At 36.5% G+C, this 24020-nt stretch overlaps 1 protein-coding gene across 1 annotated transcript in view; it reads right to left on the bottom strand.

Moving 5' to 3' along the window:
- Nucleotides 1-459: 459 nt before the first annotated feature.
- Nucleotides 460-24020, bottom strand: part of LOC150091174 (uncharacterized) — a 234173-nt gene continuing 210612 nt past the window's right edge. The window contains exons 8-10 of the mRNA XM_090374566.1: nt 13968-14066; nt 3855-3935; nt 460-2910 (exon numbers count right to left, since the gene is read on the bottom strand). Of these exons, the coding sequence (XP_090230692.1) occupies nt 1195-2910; nt 3855-3935; nt 13968-14066 (1896 nt within the window). The 3' untranslated portion in view covers nt 460-1194. The remainder of the gene's footprint in view (nt 2911-3854; nt 3936-13967; nt 14067-24020) is intronic.

Raw genomic sequence — 24020 nt, 5'->3', positions numbered from 1 at the left:
TTCAGTACCACTATCAACATTTCATGACTACCATCATACGATGTTGGTGGTGCTGGATGTATTGCTAGATGATTGGTCCCGTGTAACCAATGGCAAAAATTAAACAAAATTCACAATTTGTGTATGCTATATTAAATTTCTGAAACTGAGTAGGCGTTAATTCCATAGATGCAGGAACAAGTTTAATTTTCATTGAAGAAAGTCACAAAATGGCGTTTCACTGGAATTCGAAAGGCATTGATATTTAGGGAACACTGCAAAATGAATGTGGAGTTCCCAACAACTAGCATACAAGCAGCCTCTTTTTATACCCAGCTCCTCCCTGACATTTCTGAAACATCCTAGTTCTTGATGAAATAAATGTGTGTATTCTTCCGAATTTTTCTTAAACATAATATATACAGAATGAGTTGATGCAGCAATATGTATGCAACAGATAACAATTTATTATAGGGTGGATTCATTGTACATTATCGCCATGGCAACGACTATCTTACACACTTCTTTACACACAAGTGGGCAAGCAGAAATGCTGCTTGGGAAGACGTTCATCTTACCAGTTGCAGGGAAGGCAGACGAGTGGACCAGAGGTATGCATGCTACAAATATGCGTTCAACTACACATGCGCATTTTTCATAACAACACGTGCCAAATATAACATTTCTCATTGGTTTATCAAGTGAACTGACCTACTGGGTGGTTGGCAGAGAAACGAGTTAACAAATGTCGCTAAAATTTGAATGCTTGTACGTCAACGTGCAAATCGAGGACTAACAATCATGACTAAAAACTTGTTAAAATATGTGAATGGTAATAACTATTACTAATACTGTACATATTCTATGAAATGGAAAGTCCCTATATATAGTACCGTTGCAGTTGTACAAAATGACCTTTTATACCAATTTAGTAAAATATATTGCGACTAAGGACTTTCTTGGGAACCCTGTTCGTTGTACAGAGAAGTTCACCAAACTGAGATCCCCTCGTGGATTTCAAAATTTACGCCAGTCTACAAATAGAAAGAAAGTTAGCAGCCCTATCCCTGTTATAAATATGATAGAATAAGATGTCCACACATTCTGAATAAGAAACATCTTAGATCATTGCACAGGTTTGGTTGCTATTGCAACCATTTGTAATCTTCGTAACCAGTTCATGCATACGAAATGAGAAACATGAACACAATAACCTCACATACGGTGATGATGGTGACGGCTGTGTGCGTGATCGGGCCTGGGGTCAAGATTCTTAATTACAATCCTTGGCCTAAAGCTGGTTGGGTCAGGGTTAATAACAGTCAATGTACTACCCCTACATCGGAAATTACGATAATCTGATGACTTCCGGTGGGCACTGGCCGGAGGAACCACACCAGGCAACACTTTGAAGGAGGAGTGTTTAGGAACTGAAAGGCACGGAACTACTCTGTGTTTATCTAGCACTGCCGGATTTGCTACATGTCGAGGTTTAGGAAGAGGTGAGCGTTCGCTTATGCTCCTTTTATGGGATATCGACAGGTCTAGTGCACCTGTATCGTCTCGGGATGGTTCCGACTCTTCTCTCACACAACTGTTCTCAAGTGCAGGGTAGGCTGTCACTGGACTTGGCACTGGCTGTGGACTAGTTGCGGGTAGGGAAGCCGGCTTTTCAAGTTCAGGCGTTTGTACTAAGGACGCTGGAGAGCCAATATCATCGTCGCACACAGACCGAGTTCCCGTTCGACTGCTGATGTCACTACCTCTGCCGCTATCAGCTTCTCCATCGTCGGTTCCCTCTGCCTCGTCTTCTGGACTTTCTTTATCTGTTTTGATAGATTTTTCTTCTAAAATAGCTGTGGAAACACTCACTTTTAATTCTGATTCAAGTTCTGGTTGGGCTTCTGTGCGACTGCAGCTGTTAGCACCTCTACTTGGAACTGTTGTTTTTTCATCTTTTTGGATGATGGTAGTTACTGGCGTCGTACTATCGTTGCTGGCCTCAGTACTACCTGCTGGTAGTATATTCAAAAGAGTTGAATGGGAACTTGTTTCAGCCGATTCTTCAGTTTTCTGCTCTTTTTCAAGAATAGAAAGTTGGTCTTGGGGGGCTGAAACATAGGTATTCTCTGTAGTGTCCACAGAGTGCTGTAATTTGACTGGGAGAACTATTTTTGGTTCGTTCAATGAAACTTCAGAGTTGGGTCGCGTATCCACTGGGATTATGTTCACCGGTTCCCTACTCTTAGATAGTTGCTTAACTTTGCTAGAAGTGTTTATTTCACAAGTCTGCTGGCCAAACAGGTGTGCTTCTGTACTGTGGCCTTCTGAAATACTTGAAGTCTCCTCACTTTTAATATCTACGAACTTCTTCTTTGGCATCACTGTACATAACTTAGAGGGAGAAGATTTCAGAGCATACTCCGATTGTGTTCGTTTCTTTTTCTTCTTCTTCTTCTTCTTTTTTGGTTTGCTGCTCCTTACTTCAGGTACTGCATTAGATATAGTTTTGATGGTGCTGTCTGGCGCCACTTTGATGGAGCTGACTGGTTCTGTCTGCTCCCTTGCATTTGCTTTCACATGAACTTCGGTTAGTGATGGTGATGAGGTCAAAGTATGATCTTTTGACACTCCCTCTAAGATTCCAGGGCATTTCTCCAAGCTCCTTGAGTTCTCGTCCAAGATCCCTGGGCTATCCTCGGAGATTCCTAGGCTATTCTTGGATATCCCTGGGCATTCTTCTGAGACTCTTGGATGTTCCTCCGAGACTCCTGAATGTTCCTCTGAGATGCCTGGGAGTTCATCCGAAATTCCTGCTGGTTGCTCCAAGACTCCTGGGTGTTCTGAGACATGATCACAGTCAGAGAATGAGACTTTCAGCCTTTTCTTTGGTCTCTCCACAATACGATACAAAATCCGTATAGGGGCATTCTGGCAAAGAAAGCAAGAAAATTAACATCTAACAGAACAGTAATTATAATTATTAAACCACAATACACTACCTTTTAAATAATTAATATGAAAGAAAATAGCAAAAAAGTGGAGGAGCGAAAGTTTGCACATCACTTTCAGATGGACAAATGACAGAATTCTAATATAAATGTGAGATGCTTAATCTACACCAGGGATGGCCATACGTGACAGATGGTTCACAGGAAAATATGTATACTGCATGTGACCTCCCATAAATAGTTTACATTAAAAAAAGTACAGTATTTTTTTTATTCAAAGACGAATTTGTGTTATGGTCTATATTAAGTAAGTATAGTTCTCATTAGAAACTTTCAACTATTGTTACCTTTATTTTTTTTAAATAACAATAAATTTTAGTCAGTTTTTATTTTTTTTTTTTATGGCATGGGAAAATCTTAACATTTTCAGACAATACAAAATTTTATAGGGAGCTTCAAAATTTAAATAATGCACTTTCTACTACAATCTGACCTCAACCCTTTTTAACTGCTGGGCTTCACAATATCAACCAATATTTCAAAATGCTGTGTGACCTTTGAGGTCCTTGTGCTGGACATTTAATAGTACTATTAATAGTAGTCCAATTTCAAGCATTATAGGTTTAATCTTCATTTTTCTTACTCCCCCCCACTACAGGAATAAAATTCACAAATTTAGTATATGATATAACATTCATTATTACTCATGAGACAGCTTCACAATATAGTCTACAAGTGCTTAAATGGATCCTGAGGGTAGATTAATTAAGTACCTTACCAAAGATCTGTATATTTCAGTAGTACTATATTTCTAATTCCAGAATTTTCTCTAAATGCTACATGCTAAATTTAATATGGGTGATTTAATAGACTTAATAAGGCATTAAAATATAATATTCATATTAGGTGCAATAATCAACATACCCTCTTCCAGATAGAGATGTAAGCAACGTCAAGAAGACTGTAACAGTCAGGAAGATGTTCAGATTCATATAACAGAGTGACCTATAAATGTAAAATGTAACTGTATCAATACACATTTAATATAATTTTTTAAAATAGCCACCAGTCAGTGTCCTGATCTCATTTTCATTTTACTCCATTAAGTTTAACCAGTAAAATCAGTGACCGACAATTAGTTATTCTGATTAGTCATTTTAATGATTCTTTTATATTTAAATGATTTAGATATAAAAGCATAAAATTCGACAGATCTAAATAGCTACTGAAAACCTCTTCAGCGCTTCATGCTAAAAATAAGTTGAAAAATAAAAATATAAAAATTCTAGCATGCCACAGGTAAAAAAAAACTAGGTAAAATTCGCAAGTGGTCTTTAATGGTGTGAAAGACGTGTGAATGGAACAAATTGCATGTTTCTTCCAGCTGCCATCACTACACAAGACTGATGGCCATGGGGGGGCCCTGGGCCCATCAGGACCATCCCTGCTGATGCCATGCTGTTTGCTTTCATAGCTGGCATGGCGTGGAAGATACTGACTGTCTGGCTGGCTCAAGTCAGTAAGAAATCACTTTGTCCAGAGAGGTGAACTACAACCAGGGATTCCTTTCCCTATGTCCTTTCTCTCCCGACCCTAGGGGGATTCTCTACCTTCTCTGTCCCCAACTTGGGTGGTTACTGCCCAACCTTTTACCTGGTGGCTGATACCACATCTTTCCAATCCCCCCCCCTGGGGTGAGGATGGGCTAACTCCCTCAGGGGTCCCCCACCATTACCCATTCCATTTGGGTGGGCACCTCGGCTACTGCCCATCCCTCTTTCATCCAACACTCATACTATCTCCTTTGTACTCCCTTCCTCCCTTTTTTGTGGCTCTCCCTGGTAAGCTTAGGCAACATTAGGGTTTGCCCCGCTAGTCCACCTCTCCTTATTGACCCTATCCACCTCCATGCAGCGAAGGATGGTAACTAGTGGTTGGTGATGTTCCAAAGGCCACTAGGTTAAGAAACAGAATGAACAACAGACCAACACAGCCCAACATTAACCTTACACAAACACTCACTAGCCCTCACTATTTGGCCTTTACAGAGTCATGTATTCGTCACAGAGCTACTATGAGTTGAGGGAAACCCCGGTGCCAATGCACATAAAACATTATACACAATGTACTAACCCATGCGGACACTGCAGAAGGCAGAAAGTTGGTTTCTGGTGACACCAGCCTTCTACCTTTCACTTAATTATCAAGTATCAAGAATCAAAATTGGATGTTGTTGTTGTTCTAGGATTTTAGGCACATCAGCGCTTAGGCCATATTGTTCCATAAATATTATGTCTGTAAATTGCAGGTGTTCTGTGGTCAATTTGCATGTTTGCTGTACAAAAAAAACCCCCTAAGATTCCAGGAGGAAAAACCATGCTGCCCTTGCATGAGAACAACTAACTCAGCCATGTTATTAGCATTAGCATATGATGAAAGAAAGAAGCTTATGCAGCATCAGCCAAAAAAAAAAAAAAAAAAACACCTTCCACTTCACCCCTCCGTTCATTCGAAATACCTGTCCAGCTGAGCCTTATATTTATTTAGGCTATCAAATTCCACAACAAGGGATGGAAGTCTGTTCCACCAACCAACCAACCACCCGCTGGCTAAAGGCAAATTTCTGCACAAATTTCTATCCTACAAATGTCTTTCCTCAATTTGAATTTATGCCCTCTCAGGTGATTATTCTGAGCAAGAGGAAGAATCCCATCAGCATTGAGCATGCTCAAACCATTCAAGGCTTTATACACCTCAATCAGATCACCTCACAGGTGCCTAGTTCCATTCACTAATCTTGTTTCCCTTCTCTGTACTCATTCCAGCAGCTCTACATCCTTCTTAAAATGAGGCCTCCAGACCTGTATACAGTACTCAAGGTATGGCCTGACCATTGCCTTATACAAGGGAATAATCACCTCCTTATTCCTGCTAGAAAAATTCCTGTATATCATTGACAAGACACCATGGGCTACTCTTGCAGACCATCTGCACTGCTCAGAAAACTTCATATCTGCCTGCACAATTACCCCCAGGTCCTTTTCATTCTCTATCACTGTCAGTGTAGTACCACAGAGTTGATATGTTGCTCTGGGGTTGCTGTTTCTCATATGTAGTACTTTACATTTGTCAATGTTAAACTTCATTTGCCACCTCTCAGCCCATCTGCTCAACCTTTCCAGATCCTGTTGCAGCAGCATAGTGTCAGTATTGTACTTAACAACCATGCCATCCTTTGTATCGTCTGCAAACTTGGACATTAAGCTTGATATATCATCATCAATATTATTTATAAATATAGAAAACAATAATAGACCCAACACTGAACACTGAGAGACTCCACTAATAACATTAGTCCACAATGGGCAGTGTCCATTGATTACCACTCTCTGTCTTCTCCCACTTAACCACCCCTTTATCCATAGCAGCAATTTGCCTCCAATGCCACAAATTCTGCTCCAATTTGTGCAGCAGTCTTCCATGTGCAACAGTATCAAAAGCCTTTCAAAGATCAAAGTATATAATATCAAAGTTATTCCCTGCATCCAGTTCTTTTGTGACTGTATCATAGTATCCAATCAAATTGGTCAGGCAAGACTTCCTCCTAACAAAACCATGCTGTGTCCGAGCTATAACTGCGGTCTTGTCTAGATGATCCTGCAGTGCTTCTTTAACCAGTGCCTCCATTAATTTTCCTGGAACAGAAGTTAAACTCACAGGTCTATAATTACTTGTGTCAGCCTTTGATCCTCCATTGTGAATTGGGGTCACATTTGCACATCTCCAGTCTATGGGTACCTCCCCTGAGTCCAAGGAAGCTCTCATAATTGTGGCTAAGGGTTTGCTTACTTCCTTTGCTGCCTCCTTTAATATAACTGGTAGATCCAATCCACCCCTGGTGCCTTTCTTGTGTTTATCTTCTGCAATTCCTCCTCCACTTTACTCTCAGTTATTACAAGATTATCTAGCTTACTGGCAGAGTTGAATACACCTCTGGCATTCCCCTCGCTGAATAACTCCTCATGTGTGAATATACATGCAAAATACTCATTTAGATTGTTAGCTACCTGAGCAGGATCATCAACAGTTGAACCATCGATATCAAGTGGACCAATCTGATTCATCCCCTTCCTTCTAGAGTTTACATAAGTAAAGAACTCTTTGCTGTTTTTCTTTGCATCCCTTGCCAAAGATTTCTCGTAATCTGCCTTCGCCTGCCTAAGCTCCTTAGTAACTTGGTTACAGAATAACTTATATCTATCATAGGCTTCTGTGTCATGTGTTAATTTATATGTATCCCATGCATTTTTCTTCTCTGCCATATGTCTCATTAGTTCATCTGACATCCATTTAGGCCTAAACCTTCAACAATATTTCTTAGTTGGTATGTAAAGCCTAGTAGCTTCCAAGATAAGTTCCTTGAATGCTTCCCATTTTGAATTTGCTGTTGGTAACATCATCAGTTGGTCCCACTGTATAGAATTTAAATACTGTCTCAGACCATCGTCGTCATCGTCTTTACGAAAGCAGTAACCCTTCCCTTAACCCCTGATGGTAGTTACCTCTTTGAGTAAATCCCATTTCAGAACACTGTGATCACTGCCACCTAGTGGTTCCTTTATCTGCAGATTCTTAATGCATGAAGAATCACTACTGATAATCAAATCAAGAGTATTACTCTCTATTTGCCTCCTGAACATGCTGATGTAGAAAACAATCATCCAATAAATCCACAAAAGCCTTGCTAATGTGTGAGTGACCAACCGTCAAATTCCAGTCAATATCTGGGCAATTAAAATCCTCCATTATAAGACTCTCTGATTTACTGGCCCACTCTATTTCTCTGTACAGTTTCTTATTATACTCATCAGAGTCATTAGGCCTATAGCACACTCCTACTCTCAATTTTGTTCTCCCAATGCTTATGTCATACCAAACTGACTCGAGACTGCACTGTCCAGCGATATTGACTGGCTTCACTTCCTTGGATTTTATGTGTTTCTTAACTAATAGCATAACCCCTCTTCCCTTCCTATCCTGTCTATCCTTTCTGTAGACATTGTACTCCCCCAAATTCCAGTTCTGCATTCCTTATATCTGTGTGACACCACGTCTCCGATATCCCTAAAATATCTGCCTTTGATGCTTTGAGCAATACTTCAAATTCATCAAATTTATTTACCAAACTCCTAGCATTGGTGTACACGCATGTATACAAGCACCTGTTCCTATTCTTAGCTACCCTAACACAACCCATGTGTTTACTTGTACTGCAATGATTCCCAGCAGTTTCTGAAATATCCTGCATTTTGTTTTCCAGGCTTCTGCTCATTCCAATAGAATCACCATCCTCCCCCACATGTGGGGAGGATGGTGATTCTACAAAGTGTGCTACCCACCAGTGCACTGGAAAAGGATTTAGTAATGCAAAATTGTTTAAATAGTTGAGAGATAACATTATGACTGAGAAGAGGACAGTATAAAGAAACTAAATAAAAAGAATGATGTGAATAGTGATGTGAATAGAGAGGAAAAATTGCATGGTGAAGCTGAAGATATACCTATAACTAAGAACTTCTATGTTTCTCTTGGAAATTATAAATTCTGATATAAGATCATTATGATCAGGCTGCAACACTCTAGAAGTGAGTTGAAAACCAGAAAATTCCCTCTATAATTCAGAGGCCCCTGAAGACACAAGAGGTCAGCATATTCTTCCTCGGCAAGTTCATGGATCTCATCAGCCACTGCTCTTGAGTGCTGAGCACTTTAACTGCAGTTGTTTTAACTGATGACTAAAATTTATACTTGGTCTAAGATTAATAGGAATAGGGGTGAACTGCATGAGACATTAAATTTTTGAAGTCATATATGACCTTGAAACAACAAGAGTCCCTCAGGGCATGCTTACTTTCTCTTCTTTTTCTTTTCTAATTGCTGCACAATATGGCCTTAGCAGCTCTTATGTCATTAAACAACATATCAACCAACCAATCAATAGTGCACTGGTTTTACTGGAACACTCAGAAAACATGTGGCCAGGTTTGGTACCACATGAAGATGTACATACTCGGACTGCAGGACTTTCTATGCCCATATCCCAGGAAGCAGAAGCAGCACAATACGATGGTAAACAACTTATATCTTGTGGGACATCCACACAATATACAGCTTATTAGAAGATACTGCAATATTGTACAGCTGAGAGATTGAAATCAACACCCAAATTGATATACTGTTATTTTCAGAATTAGTCAAAAAAAGGAAAGGAAACCTTCCTCTTAATTTCTTCAAGCATAAAAACCATAATCATTGAACTTTTTCTTAAAAAATTGTCCATTATCTAGGCATGTTACTGTTTGATAGAGACATACCAAATGCCTATATCAAAGAACAAGAATGGTAGACTCTGTCTTTGGGAGTTTCGATAACTGCCAATATCAGTAAGCAAAGATGATGAAATCTTATATAAATTATCTTTGCTATTAGTTTCAATAATGATGCCTTTGTTTTTAATCAATCACTCACAGCACATTGTCTTTGACATTTTTAAAGGAATCTTTAAAGGTATAATTTCCAAGATTTGGTTACTTATTCTTTAATTTCTTGGCTGGTAGCAAAAGTAGGCTCATTTCCTCAGCTTTAAGGAAAAGGTTCTTAAATTATCCTTAAAGAAATTTGTCAGTTTTTCCTTTTGTCACAGAAAACAGGGTTCAGTAACATTCATTTCTTCAATGTTAGAAAAACATACAACAAAAGTGCAGCAAAATTCTTAATAGAAGACCTCACCATTGAAGAAGGACATAAGTCAGACTGTGAAATATCTTTTAAGTTTACAATTCTCTATTATTAAACTACATACAATGGTTTCCAAGTCACATGAAAATTGGAGTAGTTTTAATGGCAAGTCTTTGTTACCTTGATGTTCTCATTCAGCAACTTCCCCTTTATTTCCTTTCTGAAGTAAGTGATTGCCTCAATTGGAAGTTCAGAGACTGATCTAACACTGGGGATTTTTATTCTTTTAGTTGTAGAATGTCCACAAAAAGAGAGGTGTCAGCAATAGAATATCTTTTGTTGAAGATACACAGTTCGAAACAGCATTTGCTGAAGTGGAAACAGAGCAAATAGGTACCTTATTTGGCAACTGTAATATTTCTAATTTTAGTCTAGGATTTTGAATGCATGCATTCTTTATTACAATGTTCCTGGGAGGAACCCCGGAGGGGAGGCCTTTCTTTATCAGGAGAGTGGTATGTTAGCCCTGTTAATGTTTTTTCATCTTCAAATTTAAAAATCAAAATATAATATATACAGTCGAAGCTCTTTACAGTGACCCTCTTTTTAACGTCCCAACACCTTACAACATCCTATGTGGTTGGCCAATTTCTCATTAATCTAACACTATTTTACATTCAGTATAATAATAATGAAAATAAAAGGATTTCTTTATAATGACCGTAAATTTCTACCTCTTAATTTGAATTTTTACTTTTTTATTACAATATTTGCGTTTAAAAATAACAAGAATGCTTCAAATGTACTGAAGTAATCGATGAGTTGCAGCCTAACTACGAGAAATCATTTAAGGTTTCCCATGCTCTTTTCTTGCAGTGTGGTAATGAAATTAACATCAGCTAGAAGTCAATTTCATTAGTTAGAGTGTAAGTTTATTGGATGGCTCCAAGAAAGCTTTGACAATTGCAGATAAAATTAGGATTTTGCAAGCTGTAAATAATGGTGTGCATTCTAAGACTGACATTGCCAAACAGTTGGATTCCTAAATCAGTACACTGTTCTGGAAGATCGGAAAAAGATTGAAAGTTTAGAGAAATCTGCTGCACCGGGTAGGATTCAAGCACAAAAGGCAAAGTGCACAGATCTTGAAAAGGTACTTTTAGAATGGCTAATGAAGATGCGTGCAGAAACATTCCCATAGATGGTAATCTTTTAAAAGCTAAGTCTGAATTGTTTACACAATGAATGGATATTGTAGAATTTAAAAAAGTTTAGATCGATGGTTCCAGAAATTTAAGGCTCATGATGGCCTGTCTTTCAAAAAATGTGTGGCAAAAGTGCAGCAATGAACACTGACATTACAAAGGAATGGAAGGAAAATGGTTTAAAAAAATGTTTTGCTGACACGTAACCGCAATGATATCTTCAATGCTGATGAAACTGGACTCTTTTTTAATTGCTACCAGATAAAACACTTACATTTAAAGGCAAGAAATGTAGTGCAGGGAAAAGAAGGCCAAACAATGGATTACCATTCTCCTAGCAGCAAATATGTCTGGCACAGAGAAGCTTCCTCTTTTAATTATTGGGAAAGCCCAGAAGATTCTTCAAAGGTTTGAAGACATTACCAAATATGTACTGAGCAAACTAAAATGGATGACATCACAAATCTACGAAGAATGGATCAGAGACTTAGACCACAGGATGAATGAGAAGAATAGAAAAATTTTGCTGTTTGTGGATAACTGCACCCCTCATTGTCAAGTAAACGACCTATGTGCAATCACTGTCGAGTACCTACCACCAAATATAACATCAAGGTGTAATTGTGTTTAAGGCAAAATTCAATGCAAAATTGACATCCTGCAGACAATGTATTTATGTATTTATGTGTTTCAGCATGGAATGAAGTTGATAAAAAGGGATTGTTAACTGCTTCAAACATGTTGGATTTGATGTCTTGAATGATGCAGCGTGTGAAGTTTTGCATACTTCTTCCTCATTAACTGTGAAGACAAGTCCGATAATAGGGAAGAAATATTTGAGCATGTGCGTCATCACACTTACAGGAAAACTAAAGCTTCAAAGATTAAGCAGAAGTGGATGCGGACATTGAATGCTATGTACGAATGAAGAGGAACTCATTGCAGACGTAATGAAACCTTCTGAAATCTGAAGTGCGAACACAAGGAATCTGCCGTGGTTGAACAAGAAGTTTCAGTGAAAGATGCTCATCAAAAATTAGAACTTGTACATCAATTTTTTTCAAGCACAGACTAACTGCGAAAGTGAAATAACGGCTATTGAGCATATTCATAATTCTCTTTTAAAACATGCTCTATCATTGAAACAGCATGTTTTAACAGATTAGTTTAAAGTATGAAACAATTCTCTTCTTAAGTCTTGATAGGTATCTAGCCTATTACTAGTGAAATTTACAATTTAATTGTAACCTTACTGCATTCTACAATCAATTTTCTTGTTTAATAGTGCCGTACATATTATAAATATTTTTGTATAATTTTATACAAAATATTTTATACAAAATTAAAAATAATACCATATTTTTGTATAATTTTTTAGAATTTCTGAGCAAGAAAAAGAGTTTTAGATAATTTTCAAGGTTAGCAGACAAATCAAGTCCAAAAAAAGCACATATTGCAGTTTTACATTAATTGTCTCCACAGAAAAAATGTTTGAGAAAAAACAGTTTCAGTCCCTTTAAAATTAATCAAGCACTACCAAACAAAGTTAACGATAGATTACAGATTACATGATGATGAAGGTGATTTGATTTGCGTTCACCAAATAAACTGTTAAATCCTAACCAAATCGCTGCAGCAAAAATCCAAATTTCAGGCTTTTACAGCAACCCAGATACCCTTGCATGGTTTTAGGTAATTGTGTAGACATTATGAGGCCAATGCCTTGCCATAAAACAAACTTCTTTTCAAATTAATCATGAACATTGACCCAGACTGCAGATTTGAGATAGTTCATAAGCACATTGCAATATGAAGTGCTGTTTACTATTTAGTCCTTCTTCATGTAGATTTCCAAAATAATTTCTGTTCCAAAATACAGTTTGCATTTCCTGCAGATACCGTGGCTTGGAATTTCTTCAGCTTTGGGGGATGGTTCAAAGTATGTCATTCTTAACTGACTCACTCCCAAACTGAACATAATGTACCCATGGCTTGCCAGTTACTATAAAGACTATAGGAAATCGACCCCTTCAGTTTCATACTAAACTAGCAATCCTTAGTATGAATCAATTAGTTGTTCTTAAAAGAAATATAAATGAGAAAAGCAAAAAAAAAAAATCTTCTCCAGACATGAGTTATGCAATCAAAAATATGTATTACAAGAGAAGGGAAATGTACTAAGAAAAAAACCAAAAAAAAACCCGCTTATAATACTGAATTTTCCCTAGTAAAGGTAAGCAATTTTAATATATTTACAATGCCTGATGAATTTTAGTGTATTTTTAAGGCCTACGAACAGCATAATCTCTTCATCAGATTCATCTAAATCAGAATCAAGAGCAGACAACTATCACTAAATAAAAGGACAGGAGAATTTGTAAAACAGAGCTAAAGTTGGATGTTTGTAAAAGTCCATAAAATATTCAAGTGTCTGTAAAAATGCATACTAACAATTTTTCTGGAGCTCAAAGAATACGCACATGTATGAGCTGTCTCAATCTGACTGTTTGAAAGGAATTTGAACTGTTCTTCTAATACAAATCAAAAATTAAACAAAATAATCAATATGTGCTTTAGTGGTTTCTTTTAATTGTGCACTCTTGATCAGTTTGGAGGTGGGGGCACATTGCACATGACTGAATTCTATTTTCCCACAAATTTTTCTGCTACTTCCAGATGGTACACATAACTTCAATTCATGCATACAAACAAGTGTCACTGGGGCTTTTATATCACCTTTTTTTTTATTTATATAAAAGTTCACCAGCTTTTTGCTGGTGAACTTTACAAACTTGTGTCATTTTGAGTGATTTTGCTCTTATGAAAAAAACAAAAGTTTGGTTGCCTGTAAATTTTTTCAGTGCTCTCTGTGATAATCATTTTCACAGAACAACCTTGGCTAAAAGGCTGAAAATATATGGAAATTACCAATCAATATCCTAATTGCTAGCTAATACTGCAATGTGCATTAAGATATTTAATGCAGAAACAATAAAAGAATTAAAAAAAAAAAAAAAACTGTGTTAAAATGAGCCTACATTATGTTACAAGTGAGCAAAAAAACATTTAAATTAAAACAGATGAGATCACTTACTGTATATGAAGAAGGGATTCCGTATTTCAAGCGAATAAATTTCTTCAAATGAGCGATATTGAGTGCAGCCGGACATCGAAGAAAACGTCTTCTGATTTCCTGAAGTAAAAATATCACTTTCACTATGTGGTGCATTAATGTATTCGCATGTACACGTGATCATAATTCACTCTCACAACTAGCATCTGGTTAGGGTAACTATTCTTTTAAACCATGTGCAAAATGACTTGGTTCCAGTTCATCTAGATCAAAGGATCTCTTGGGTGCTTTCCATGCGATGGCAGATTTAAATAGTTTGAGGGGGGGAGGTTGCACTTTTTTTCACCCTTTCAGAAACTCAGGCTTTCATCCAGAAAACAGACAACTCTGAAATGCTGATTTAAAAAATAACAGATTTTGTTCCATCAAATCACAAATAACTCTGACATGGTGTGTGTATGGTCATGTGTAAAACTATGGAGCACCCAGTATCTTTTAGCTTTTATGTACAAGTACTCCATGACTTTTGATAAAAGTCACGGAGTAATTGTAGTTAACAAACGAAACAATACAATATGAGGTGTGGATAAAATGTCCAGGGGCTGAATTTGTATCTTGAAATTGCAGTGTCATAGAGTACTGAAACTTGTAGAAACATGTTTGGTGACTAGTCACACTACTATTACTTACCTAGAAATAGTGGTGCAGACTCACCTGTTTATCTGAAGTCAGTCTGAATTAGCATGTGTCAACTGTTTTACATGTTTTGTCTCATTGCATTTTAAAATGAGTGATATCAGACAGCAGTGAATTTGCATCAAATTTCTCTAGGGAAAAGGACAACAGAAATCTACCAAATGTTAAAAACCACTTTCGAAGAAGATGTCAAAGACTTTTCAGTTGTTTACAAAGACTAAAGAGGGGAAATTGTCCATCAAAAATGATCCTAAAGTTAAGTTTAAACAGCACATCAAGTCTCTTCACAAGATGTCTAAAATAAAATGGATCAGAATGCAATATTTCCTGCATAATAGAAAATACAAAACCACAAAGGAATATGTGCATCGTGTTATTCATCCAGTGGCACTATATGGGACAGAAATTTGGGCTTCAACTAAAATAAAAGGAAACTATTCAGATGAATTTGGCTACTACAATGGATATTATATAAGCACAGATGCCCAGTAATACATACCTCACAGTTTATAGAAAAACAGAACTCCAAAGCAGATCCACCAGGCCAGACTAACACCACAATCAAGGTGACTGCAGGCATCACAAACATCCCAATCCATCTAGGAAAATTGCCATGGCAGCATCCCATTCCAGCACTAAGAGTAACACCTGCATTAGGTTATAGCCAGACGTGACTAGAAAAAACAAAGATTTCTCTCATATCAGTTGTCGACTGTAGGATCGTGATATTATTCATCACAGATACTGGTTTTTTGTTTTTTTTTTTTTTTTAGGAGCATTAGCAACTAAGGCCATATTGCTCCGGGATATGCGGTGGTCATTCCCTGACCTTTCCGCATCCTCCATATTTGGTGGTGACGGGCTCGAACCCCGGTCTAATCAAGAAGCGTGTGCTATGCACTGCTGCTCCTTCCCACCTGGCTACGGAGGCGCATCATCACAGATACGTGATGGACCGAAAGTTCAGAAGGAAAAAAAAGCTGAAATTAAACTGATTAAACAGCAATACACTATGACTTTTGTTAATCGAATATTTGACTAATGCAATGCACAAATGTCAGTAATATTATATTCAAATGAGATGTGAATTGTGTTCAATATCAGTTGTATAAACATACATTCCAATATTTTGACGGGGGATATAAAAAGGAGTATATCTCCGCAATGTAAGCCCTGGCCAGCTGGCAGTGAGTGGTAAATGTATAACCAACCCAGTGTACAATATAGATTAAATAATCCTCACTCTGGCTGTCCTTCAACTACAAAAAGCAATGATTCAATAGCTTGCATTCATGATTTAATTAGAAATGACATCCCTTTGACTATCTATCCCTGAATGTGCTAGTGAAATTGGTATTATTTATGGGCCACGTGTCAGTCAATTTTAACACAAGATTTGGGAATGCGAAGAATTTCAGCCAAGTTTGTGTTTCACATCCTCACTGATGATCATGTGGCTGCGACCTGGAAGTGAAGCGCAATCCTCTCAATGGAAGACTGTCTTTTCCAAGGTCCAATAAAGCATGGTAACACTTGAACAAAGTGAAGGTCATTGTATTTTTTGTTTATCATGGCTTACTGGTATTGTTCTTTAAGAATCTGGTCATACAGTGCACCAAGAACATTAACAAGCACTTCTAGGTGATCACACAATGCTGTTTGGTGAAACTTGTCAGAAAAATGAAAGTGCCAATTCCTTGAAAGAACTGCCACTTGCATCATGACAATACTCCCCCATACTTGCTGATTTCTATTCAATTATTTCTTACGAAGTACTCCAATCACTGTGGTCTTCTGTCCAACATACCAGATTTAGCACTTTCTGATTTTTTTTTTGTTTCCCAAGCTTAAAGTCCAGCCAAAAATGGATTTGAGATTTTCAATGACTTCTTCAGAAACTCAATAAAGAAATTATCAGCATTATCAGAAGACCCATCCAAATAGCAGGAAAGCCTCATAATTTCTCAAATATTAGTTTAATCTTTATTCAAAGAAATTAATAGTATGGTTGCTCACTTTCATCCAAAACGACTGTTTCAATGTTATTATTATTATTACTAGCCATATAGTGCAAGGAAGCCTGAGGCTTATGCTGCACCAGCCAAAAAAACTTTCCAAGTTAGAGAGAGAGAGAGAGAGAAGTAGAAGGGAATCACCAAGAAAGAGAAGAATGATGATATCCAGCTGAGGACCCTGGGTGTGCCAAACCCATACTCACCAGATGTGAGTCCCTGGGGTTTTGTATCGCAGAAAATATTCTATTCATTTCTGATAGAAAGTTCGCGACACTCTGCTGCACTCCTCCTTTAAAGCATTTGAGAATTCTGCTAATGAAGAGGCTTTGACCCAATTTTCTGTTCCAAGTAATCCCAAAGGTGTTCAGTTGGAGTGAGATGACATCAGCACTCGGTGCTGGCCTCCATGCAGTTGCAATATTACTCTCTTCAAACCACACATTTACAATCCTCACTTTGTGACAGCATTATGTTGAAAAGTAAATTTTTGGTATGGTAGGGAACATTGTAACATTATTAATTTTTATTAATAATACACTGGTGTTCAAAGAAAGTGCATCACCCTTTAAAACTGTAATTCTTGTCCCAATAACGTAAGTATATGGCAATATTTCTTACAGACTGCATCAGATAAGATTGACATGCGTAGGTGATGAAGTAATATTGCATCAGCTGTTACTTTCAGCTTTATAAGTATGCTCTGCAAGAGTTGCAGTCATTCCTTGCATGTGTCAGGATGGCAAGTTACGGGCAGTTGACACCATGAAGAAAGAGCGCTATTGTTGCTTTACGTGTGGAAGGATGCTCTTCCATTCATATTGCTTATAGAGTGTCTTGTAATCAGTCAACAGTGAGTAGACTTCCTTCCAAACTCAAGAATACTGGAGAATACAAACTCAAGAAATCTGCTGATGGAAAAAAAGGAACCGGACGCAAAAGAGTCTCTATGCCAAAACAGGACCACGTTAAGCGCTTATGCCTTAAAAACCGTAACGCTTCATCTGAGCTGAAAAGAGAATGGGAAGAACATACAGGAGTTGTAGCAAGTGCAGTAACAGTTGAATTTCTTTCTCGGATGAGAAGAAATTCAACCTGCATGGCTCTTATGGAAGACAAACGATTCGTTGTAGAAGTGGTGAAGAATACCATCCAGACTGTATGGTGTCTACAGTGAAATTCCCTACCAGCCAAATGATATGGGGGTGCATTTCATATTGCGGAGTAGGTCACCTGCAGTTTATAAAAGGTTCTGTAAATGCCAATGGATATCTGGCTATATTGGAAATACAGCCAGGTATCCACTGGTGCAAATTGCTGCCAACCATTAGAGACCATTTCAACCTGCCAAGTAACTGCATCTTTCAGTATGACTCTACTCCTTGTCATCAGGTGAAAAGTGTAAGTAGGCACTTCTGCAGTTATTTTAGCTTCATTTCTGCATTAGAGGTTCGACAGTAATGTGTTTACATTTGTTACAGGTGAAAAAATGGTTGGAAGAATGGTCCATTACAACTCTTAGCTGGCCAGGAAACAGCCCAGACCTGAATCCTATAGAGAACTGTTGGGATCGTGTGGAATCTGCAGTTGCCAGAAAGAAACCAAAGACACTTCGTGAACTTCAGGAAGCCATAATTCGTGTTTGGAACCACAAACTATCAGTTGATTATCTTCAGAAATTGATCTTGTCAATGGCTCAACGGTGTGCTGCTGTCATCACGGCCAGAAGCGGTTCAACTAAATATTAGTTTGCAAATGGTGAACTTTTTTTGTTTTCCATTTAAAATGATAAACTGAAGCAAACTGAGGGCTTCTGATAACATTTCAGCCATAACTGTCGTGTTTACCAAAACAGGTGTATAAAGGTTGCAAATGTTCATTTTGGAATATTTTGAGAGCACCTGTCAAATATTATTTTGCTTTGCCTTAACTATTAATAAATATCTTTTGTTTATATTTCTATTTGTGATGCTAGTCATTAATGTAACATAACCGCAAAAAAAGGGCCAGAAATTTGAAATTCCTAAGTGATGCACTTTCTTTGAACACCAGTTCAACGTAACAAAAGCAGGATTGCCTGGCCTCCAGGTCATGGTGGATATATTTTATTTATATATTATACAAATATACTACCCTCCAAAAAAAGAATCCAGACAATTCTGCTTTCATAATCTATTGGACGTTTTTGGATAAACAAGTGACTTAAACTTGTATATATGGTGTATGAGCCACACAAGTTAACTGTTCTTGCTGAGGCACTAAGCTGACTGATTTCAAGAAGGGGTGTTATTGTTGGACGGCACATTGTGATCTTGCTGATTCATGCAGTTACTGACAGTCTACACCAGCAGTTCTTAACCTTTTGCGTTAAGCATGCAAGATTTTTCAGCTTACAATACAGGTGAGCACCATATATTAAAATCTAAATTTTTTTGCTTAAAGATTAAAAATGCATTTTTTTAAATTAATTTTTTAGCTATATTACACATACAAGAATTATATTTCTCAATTAAAATTTTTGGGCACTAATATTTATTACCTTATTAGTGTGAACCTTGACTTTGAAGAGATAATCACAAATTTTCTTCCAAATGTGATGTCAATAACTTTGTCCTTTTTTTGTTTTTGATATTGTTCATTTATGAAAAAGCACTTTCACGCGTTTTTTTTTGGTTAGTTGGTGCATCGGCTTCTGGTCCATAATGCACCTTCCAAGGTTTTTGCACTTCTCAGATCCAAGCCCGAGGCGGGATTCGAACCCACAACCTTTGGGTTGCCAGGAAGGCATTTTAGCCACCCGGCTAGCCCGGTCGGCTTCACACATGTATGTTGATCCAAACATAGAAAGCACTTTGAATGCAACTCTTGTAATAAAGTAAATATTTTGCAGTCAGAAGACACCCCAGAATGTTAAACTAGTTTTGTGTTGGAAAAGACATTTCACAGCTAAATACAACTGCATATCAAAAAGCTCTAACTCAGCAGCTGCTATTTCATTTTGATTGAAATTTGTTCCAAGTTACAGATTCAAAATTTCTGTAATTTATCGTTAATTCAAATTTTGGGAGATGCTCTTCCAAGTATTCAAATCTTTCTTGGAATTGGTCACTAAGGTCTTTAATCATGGGCACCAGAAACATGGTGCAAGGTGATGTAAGTGCACCACCTTGTCAAAGTAATACACAATTTTTAATATTTTCATTAATTTATTGAAACATTAAAACGATACAAATTCTACAAAAAAAAAAAAAAAAAAAAACTAAAATATTAATTCACATACAGGTAGTTCTCGACTTTACGAGTTAATTTGTTCCTAGTGCGTGCTTGTAAAGCGAAAACTTGTAAAGCAGAAATTATTTCCCATTAATTTCATTATCAACAATGAAATTAGTTAGCTCATTAGTTTATGTTTAAACAATGATTGATTTATCCAAAGAAATGAAAACGTAGCTTGTAAAATCAAGCAAATTATAATATTAGAGAAATTATTTATGACTTACAAATGTAAAAAAATGTTTATTCTTCCTCATCATCATCGACTAAATGCACACTCGTTGATCACTCATTATTGACTCTGCACTCATTGGTTTGTTGCACAAGAAGTCGTCTTTTTCAGAAATGCTTCAAGAGGCATTTATTTCCAAGATAATCTTCTCTTTTCTTTATAAATTTCAATAGCATGCATTACATAAGCATTTTTTAAACGGAATGCACAAATTGCAACTAACATGATTTGCACAGAGTAACAAGTTTACGAAGCTTAAAAAAAAAAAAAGGAAAGAAGAGAAGATTCTGAGAATTTATTTATTTTTTTATATGATTCAAGATTTCAATAAAGGGCAAACACATTTCACCATAATAACGTAAAAACCCACACAATTCCAGCTATCAGTATTTTCACAAATGCATTGAGTTTACTACCCATTCATAATTGCTTGCAGTAATAGAAAAGCCCAATAAACCAGAAAGTGCAAATTGTTTTTAATGTTTTATGGTCATGACTTCCAGAAATGTGTTTTAGAAAAATATCACAAAGCCGTTCAAAATTGGTTCTTATTACATATAAGAACCAATGAAAAGTGCAATAACGATGAAAAGTGCAATGCCTTTAATGATTTGAATTTGTATTTACAATATAAAAACGACTTTTAGGGAGTTATATAGCAAAAATGTGAACTTCTGAGGTCATGGAATGAATTACCAAAAAACAATGTGTTTTTGGGTTCACATTACGATATTTTTGAATTACGATGGTAGCGGATTAATATCGTAAAGCGGGGTACACTATATTGCAGGGGTGGCCAACAAGTTGATTGCGGCTTTAATTTCGGTCAATCACAATGAATTTTAAATATATATAAAAAAAGATCCCTAGGGGCTCACATCTAGTGAGTATGGGCTTGGCACACCCAGGATCTCAGCTGGATATCATCATTCTTCTCTTTCTTGGTGATTCTCTTCTACTTCTGACTCTTGTTTTCTCTCTCAGGGTAATTCAGAAAGTTTTTCTTTTTTGCCTGGTGCAGCAGAAGTCTCAGGCTTCCTTGCACCATATGGCTATTAATAATAATAATAATAATAATAAATAAATTAGCCAATTTAAATGTTTTATTATTATTAAGGGCCCCACTGCATATGATTATCACCAATATGTTGAACCACGTGACTACTCTTGTCACCGCGCAGCCACTAGGCTTGTCTAGTGAAATTCATGTAGTTCATTGTGGAGAGCATAGTGTATGTGTGAAATTCTTATTTAGCTTACTTAATATTAATAACTGGACAGTACTTATACATTAATTTGATTTGATTTAAAACGAATACTACGAAAAATAATAAAACGTATTTTCATCAAGAGTGGGAACTAGAATATTTTTTTGTAATGATAAAATAAAAATGTTGTTTGATTTGCAATGCTTTCATAGCTATACCCAAAAAAGTAAATTTAGAAAGGCACTTCAACACACGCCATGATAAATGCCAATTGGATTTTCTGTCTAATAGTGACCTTAAAAAAATATAAATTAAAATAACTTAAATTCAGATTATTTGCACAACAAAATTTCTTCATGACACCTAATTTACAATCAAAAGCAGTAACTGTACCATCATTTACAAATCACAAATACAAATCATTTTCTGATAGTCAATTCATCAAAGACGCATTTTTAGAAATAACATTCTCTTTTTGAAAATTTTAAGAACAAAACTGAAATTAAAAGTGCTCTTCGAGATCTGCAATTATTTCGAAATACTGTGATGCAACGCATTGAAAAACTGAGTAAAAATGTGAGCGAACAACTGCATGCTTATATTGCTAATGGTATGTCCTTTTCTTTACAACTGGATGAATCTACAGACGTCAGTGATACAGCTCAATTTTATTCGTATGGATTTCGTTAAAAGAAAGAACTAGAGGTCTTGAATTATTTAATGCATTCAAAAATTTTATTACCACTATTTAAGCTTGTATCAATAACAACAGATGGAGCTAAAACAATGACGGGGCATCTTAATGGATTCATCACATTGTGCAAAAGGATGATGAATTGCCAGATATTTTCAGTTACCACTGTATCATCCACCAACAAGCGTTAGCCAGCAAAAGATTAAATACTAAAAGTGTTATGGACATAGCTTTCAAAATCACGAATTCCATCAGAGGACAATCTCTTCAAAGGAGAATTTTGAAACTGCAACTCAATGAAAATGAACCAGATCTGATATTACACACAGATGTGAGGTGGCTGAGTCGGAGTAAGTTTCTACAGAGATTTCGAAATTTGCTAATGAAATTAAAAAATTTGTTTAACAAAGGGGAGATGGTTATCAGCAGCTGCAAGATAGGAAGTGGTTGTGTAATCTGGCTTTTTTTTTTTTTTTTTTTTTGGCAGATTTTACCAATAAATTAAATCTAAATTTGGAATTATGAGGAAAAAAATAAAAATGTGGTTGACATGATTAGTAGCATTTATACATATAAATATCAATTTTTGGCAATGGCTAAGGATCTAAAAAAAAAAAAGAATTCGATCATTTTGCAAATATGCAAGATCATTTGCAAAAATATCCTGTTTTTGAATGTAACAGTGAAAAATATGTTTCTGAAATTGAGAAAGTTGTGGATGATTTTAAAACTAGATTTGGTGATTTTAAAAAAAATTGAAGACATTGTTCAATATATTTCTTATCCATTTAATGTCGACTTAAATACGAAACAAACTGCAGAAAAAATCGCTGAGATTTTTCGCACGGAAAAAATATTACTTGAAAATGAAATTATTACATTGGGAAACGATATCTTCCTAAAAGCGAGCTCATAAAAAAAAAAAGACTTTTTGGAGATACGTTTGCCGAGAAAAGTACCCAAATATGGGGGGGGGGGAATGCAGTGAACTTTTAAATTCTTGTTTTGGTTCCACATACCTATGTGAATCGGCCTTTTCGTATTTGAAACAAACAAAGACGAAGAATCGCTCTACTCTTACGGACTTGCTTACAGAAGGTTCTTTACCGTTGGCCTTATAACAGTATATCCCCGATTTTGAAAGCTTGGCAGATGACATGAAGACAAACTTCGCATAAATTAAAATTTTAAATATGTGTGAATTCCGAATTGTATTTAATTTTAAAATTTATAAACAACATTTTTCAATATGTGTTGATTAACTTTTTTAACCTCGTGCAATGAAATTCTTGAGATGGTAGATCACGGCACATTTTGAAGAAAAAAAAGTAGCTCGCATCACAAATTAAGTTGGCCGCCTCTGCTGTATTGTATAGCTATGTGCGTAGTTTGAAATGCGGTATTTATGAATGTTTAACATTCATTTTTTTGCAAATAATGTTCATATTTTCGATTTTGTTGATACTTGGAAAAAAAAAAAAAAACGTGAACTCGTAAAGCGAGAACTGCCTGTAATTTATCAAAACAAGAAAAAAATTAAAATAACTCGCAAAACAGAATTAGACACCGTCAATTTACATCATCTTTAAATAAAAATTGCAATCTTCTCGGCTTCTCTGTGAATATAGTTTGATATAGTTGCATTCATAAAATCTTCATTGCCAATGACAAAATTTTGTGCCTTTTTCTTTTTCACTCTCCGAATGCGCTCAGAGTGTGCACAGTACTTTCTCCCACCAATCATGAAACGTTGGCTTGGCTCTACAAGTAAATCAGTCAAAGTTGACTTAATTAAGATATTGCATGTAAAATTTGGTGAACAGAAAATTTATTCCCACATGCACCACCTTCAGTCTGCACAACAGCACAGTGGTATCATCACCACCATCCTCCCCACAATGAGTGGAAAAGGCCCAGGTTTGAATCCCTTCGATGAACACAAGGAATTTTTATGGGTGT

Source organism: Mastigoproctus giganteus, chromosome 1, assembly GCF_048544385.1.
Source record: "Mastigoproctus giganteus isolate SK-2022 chromosome 1, ASM4854438v1, whole genome shotgun sequence".
Classification (NCBI taxonomy): domain Eukaryota; kingdom Metazoa; phylum Arthropoda; class Arachnida; order Uropygi; family Thelyphonidae; genus Mastigoproctus; species Mastigoproctus giganteus.
The sequence above is the reverse complement of the archived record's forward strand: the minus strand, read 5'-3'. Positions and strand labels throughout refer to the sequence as shown.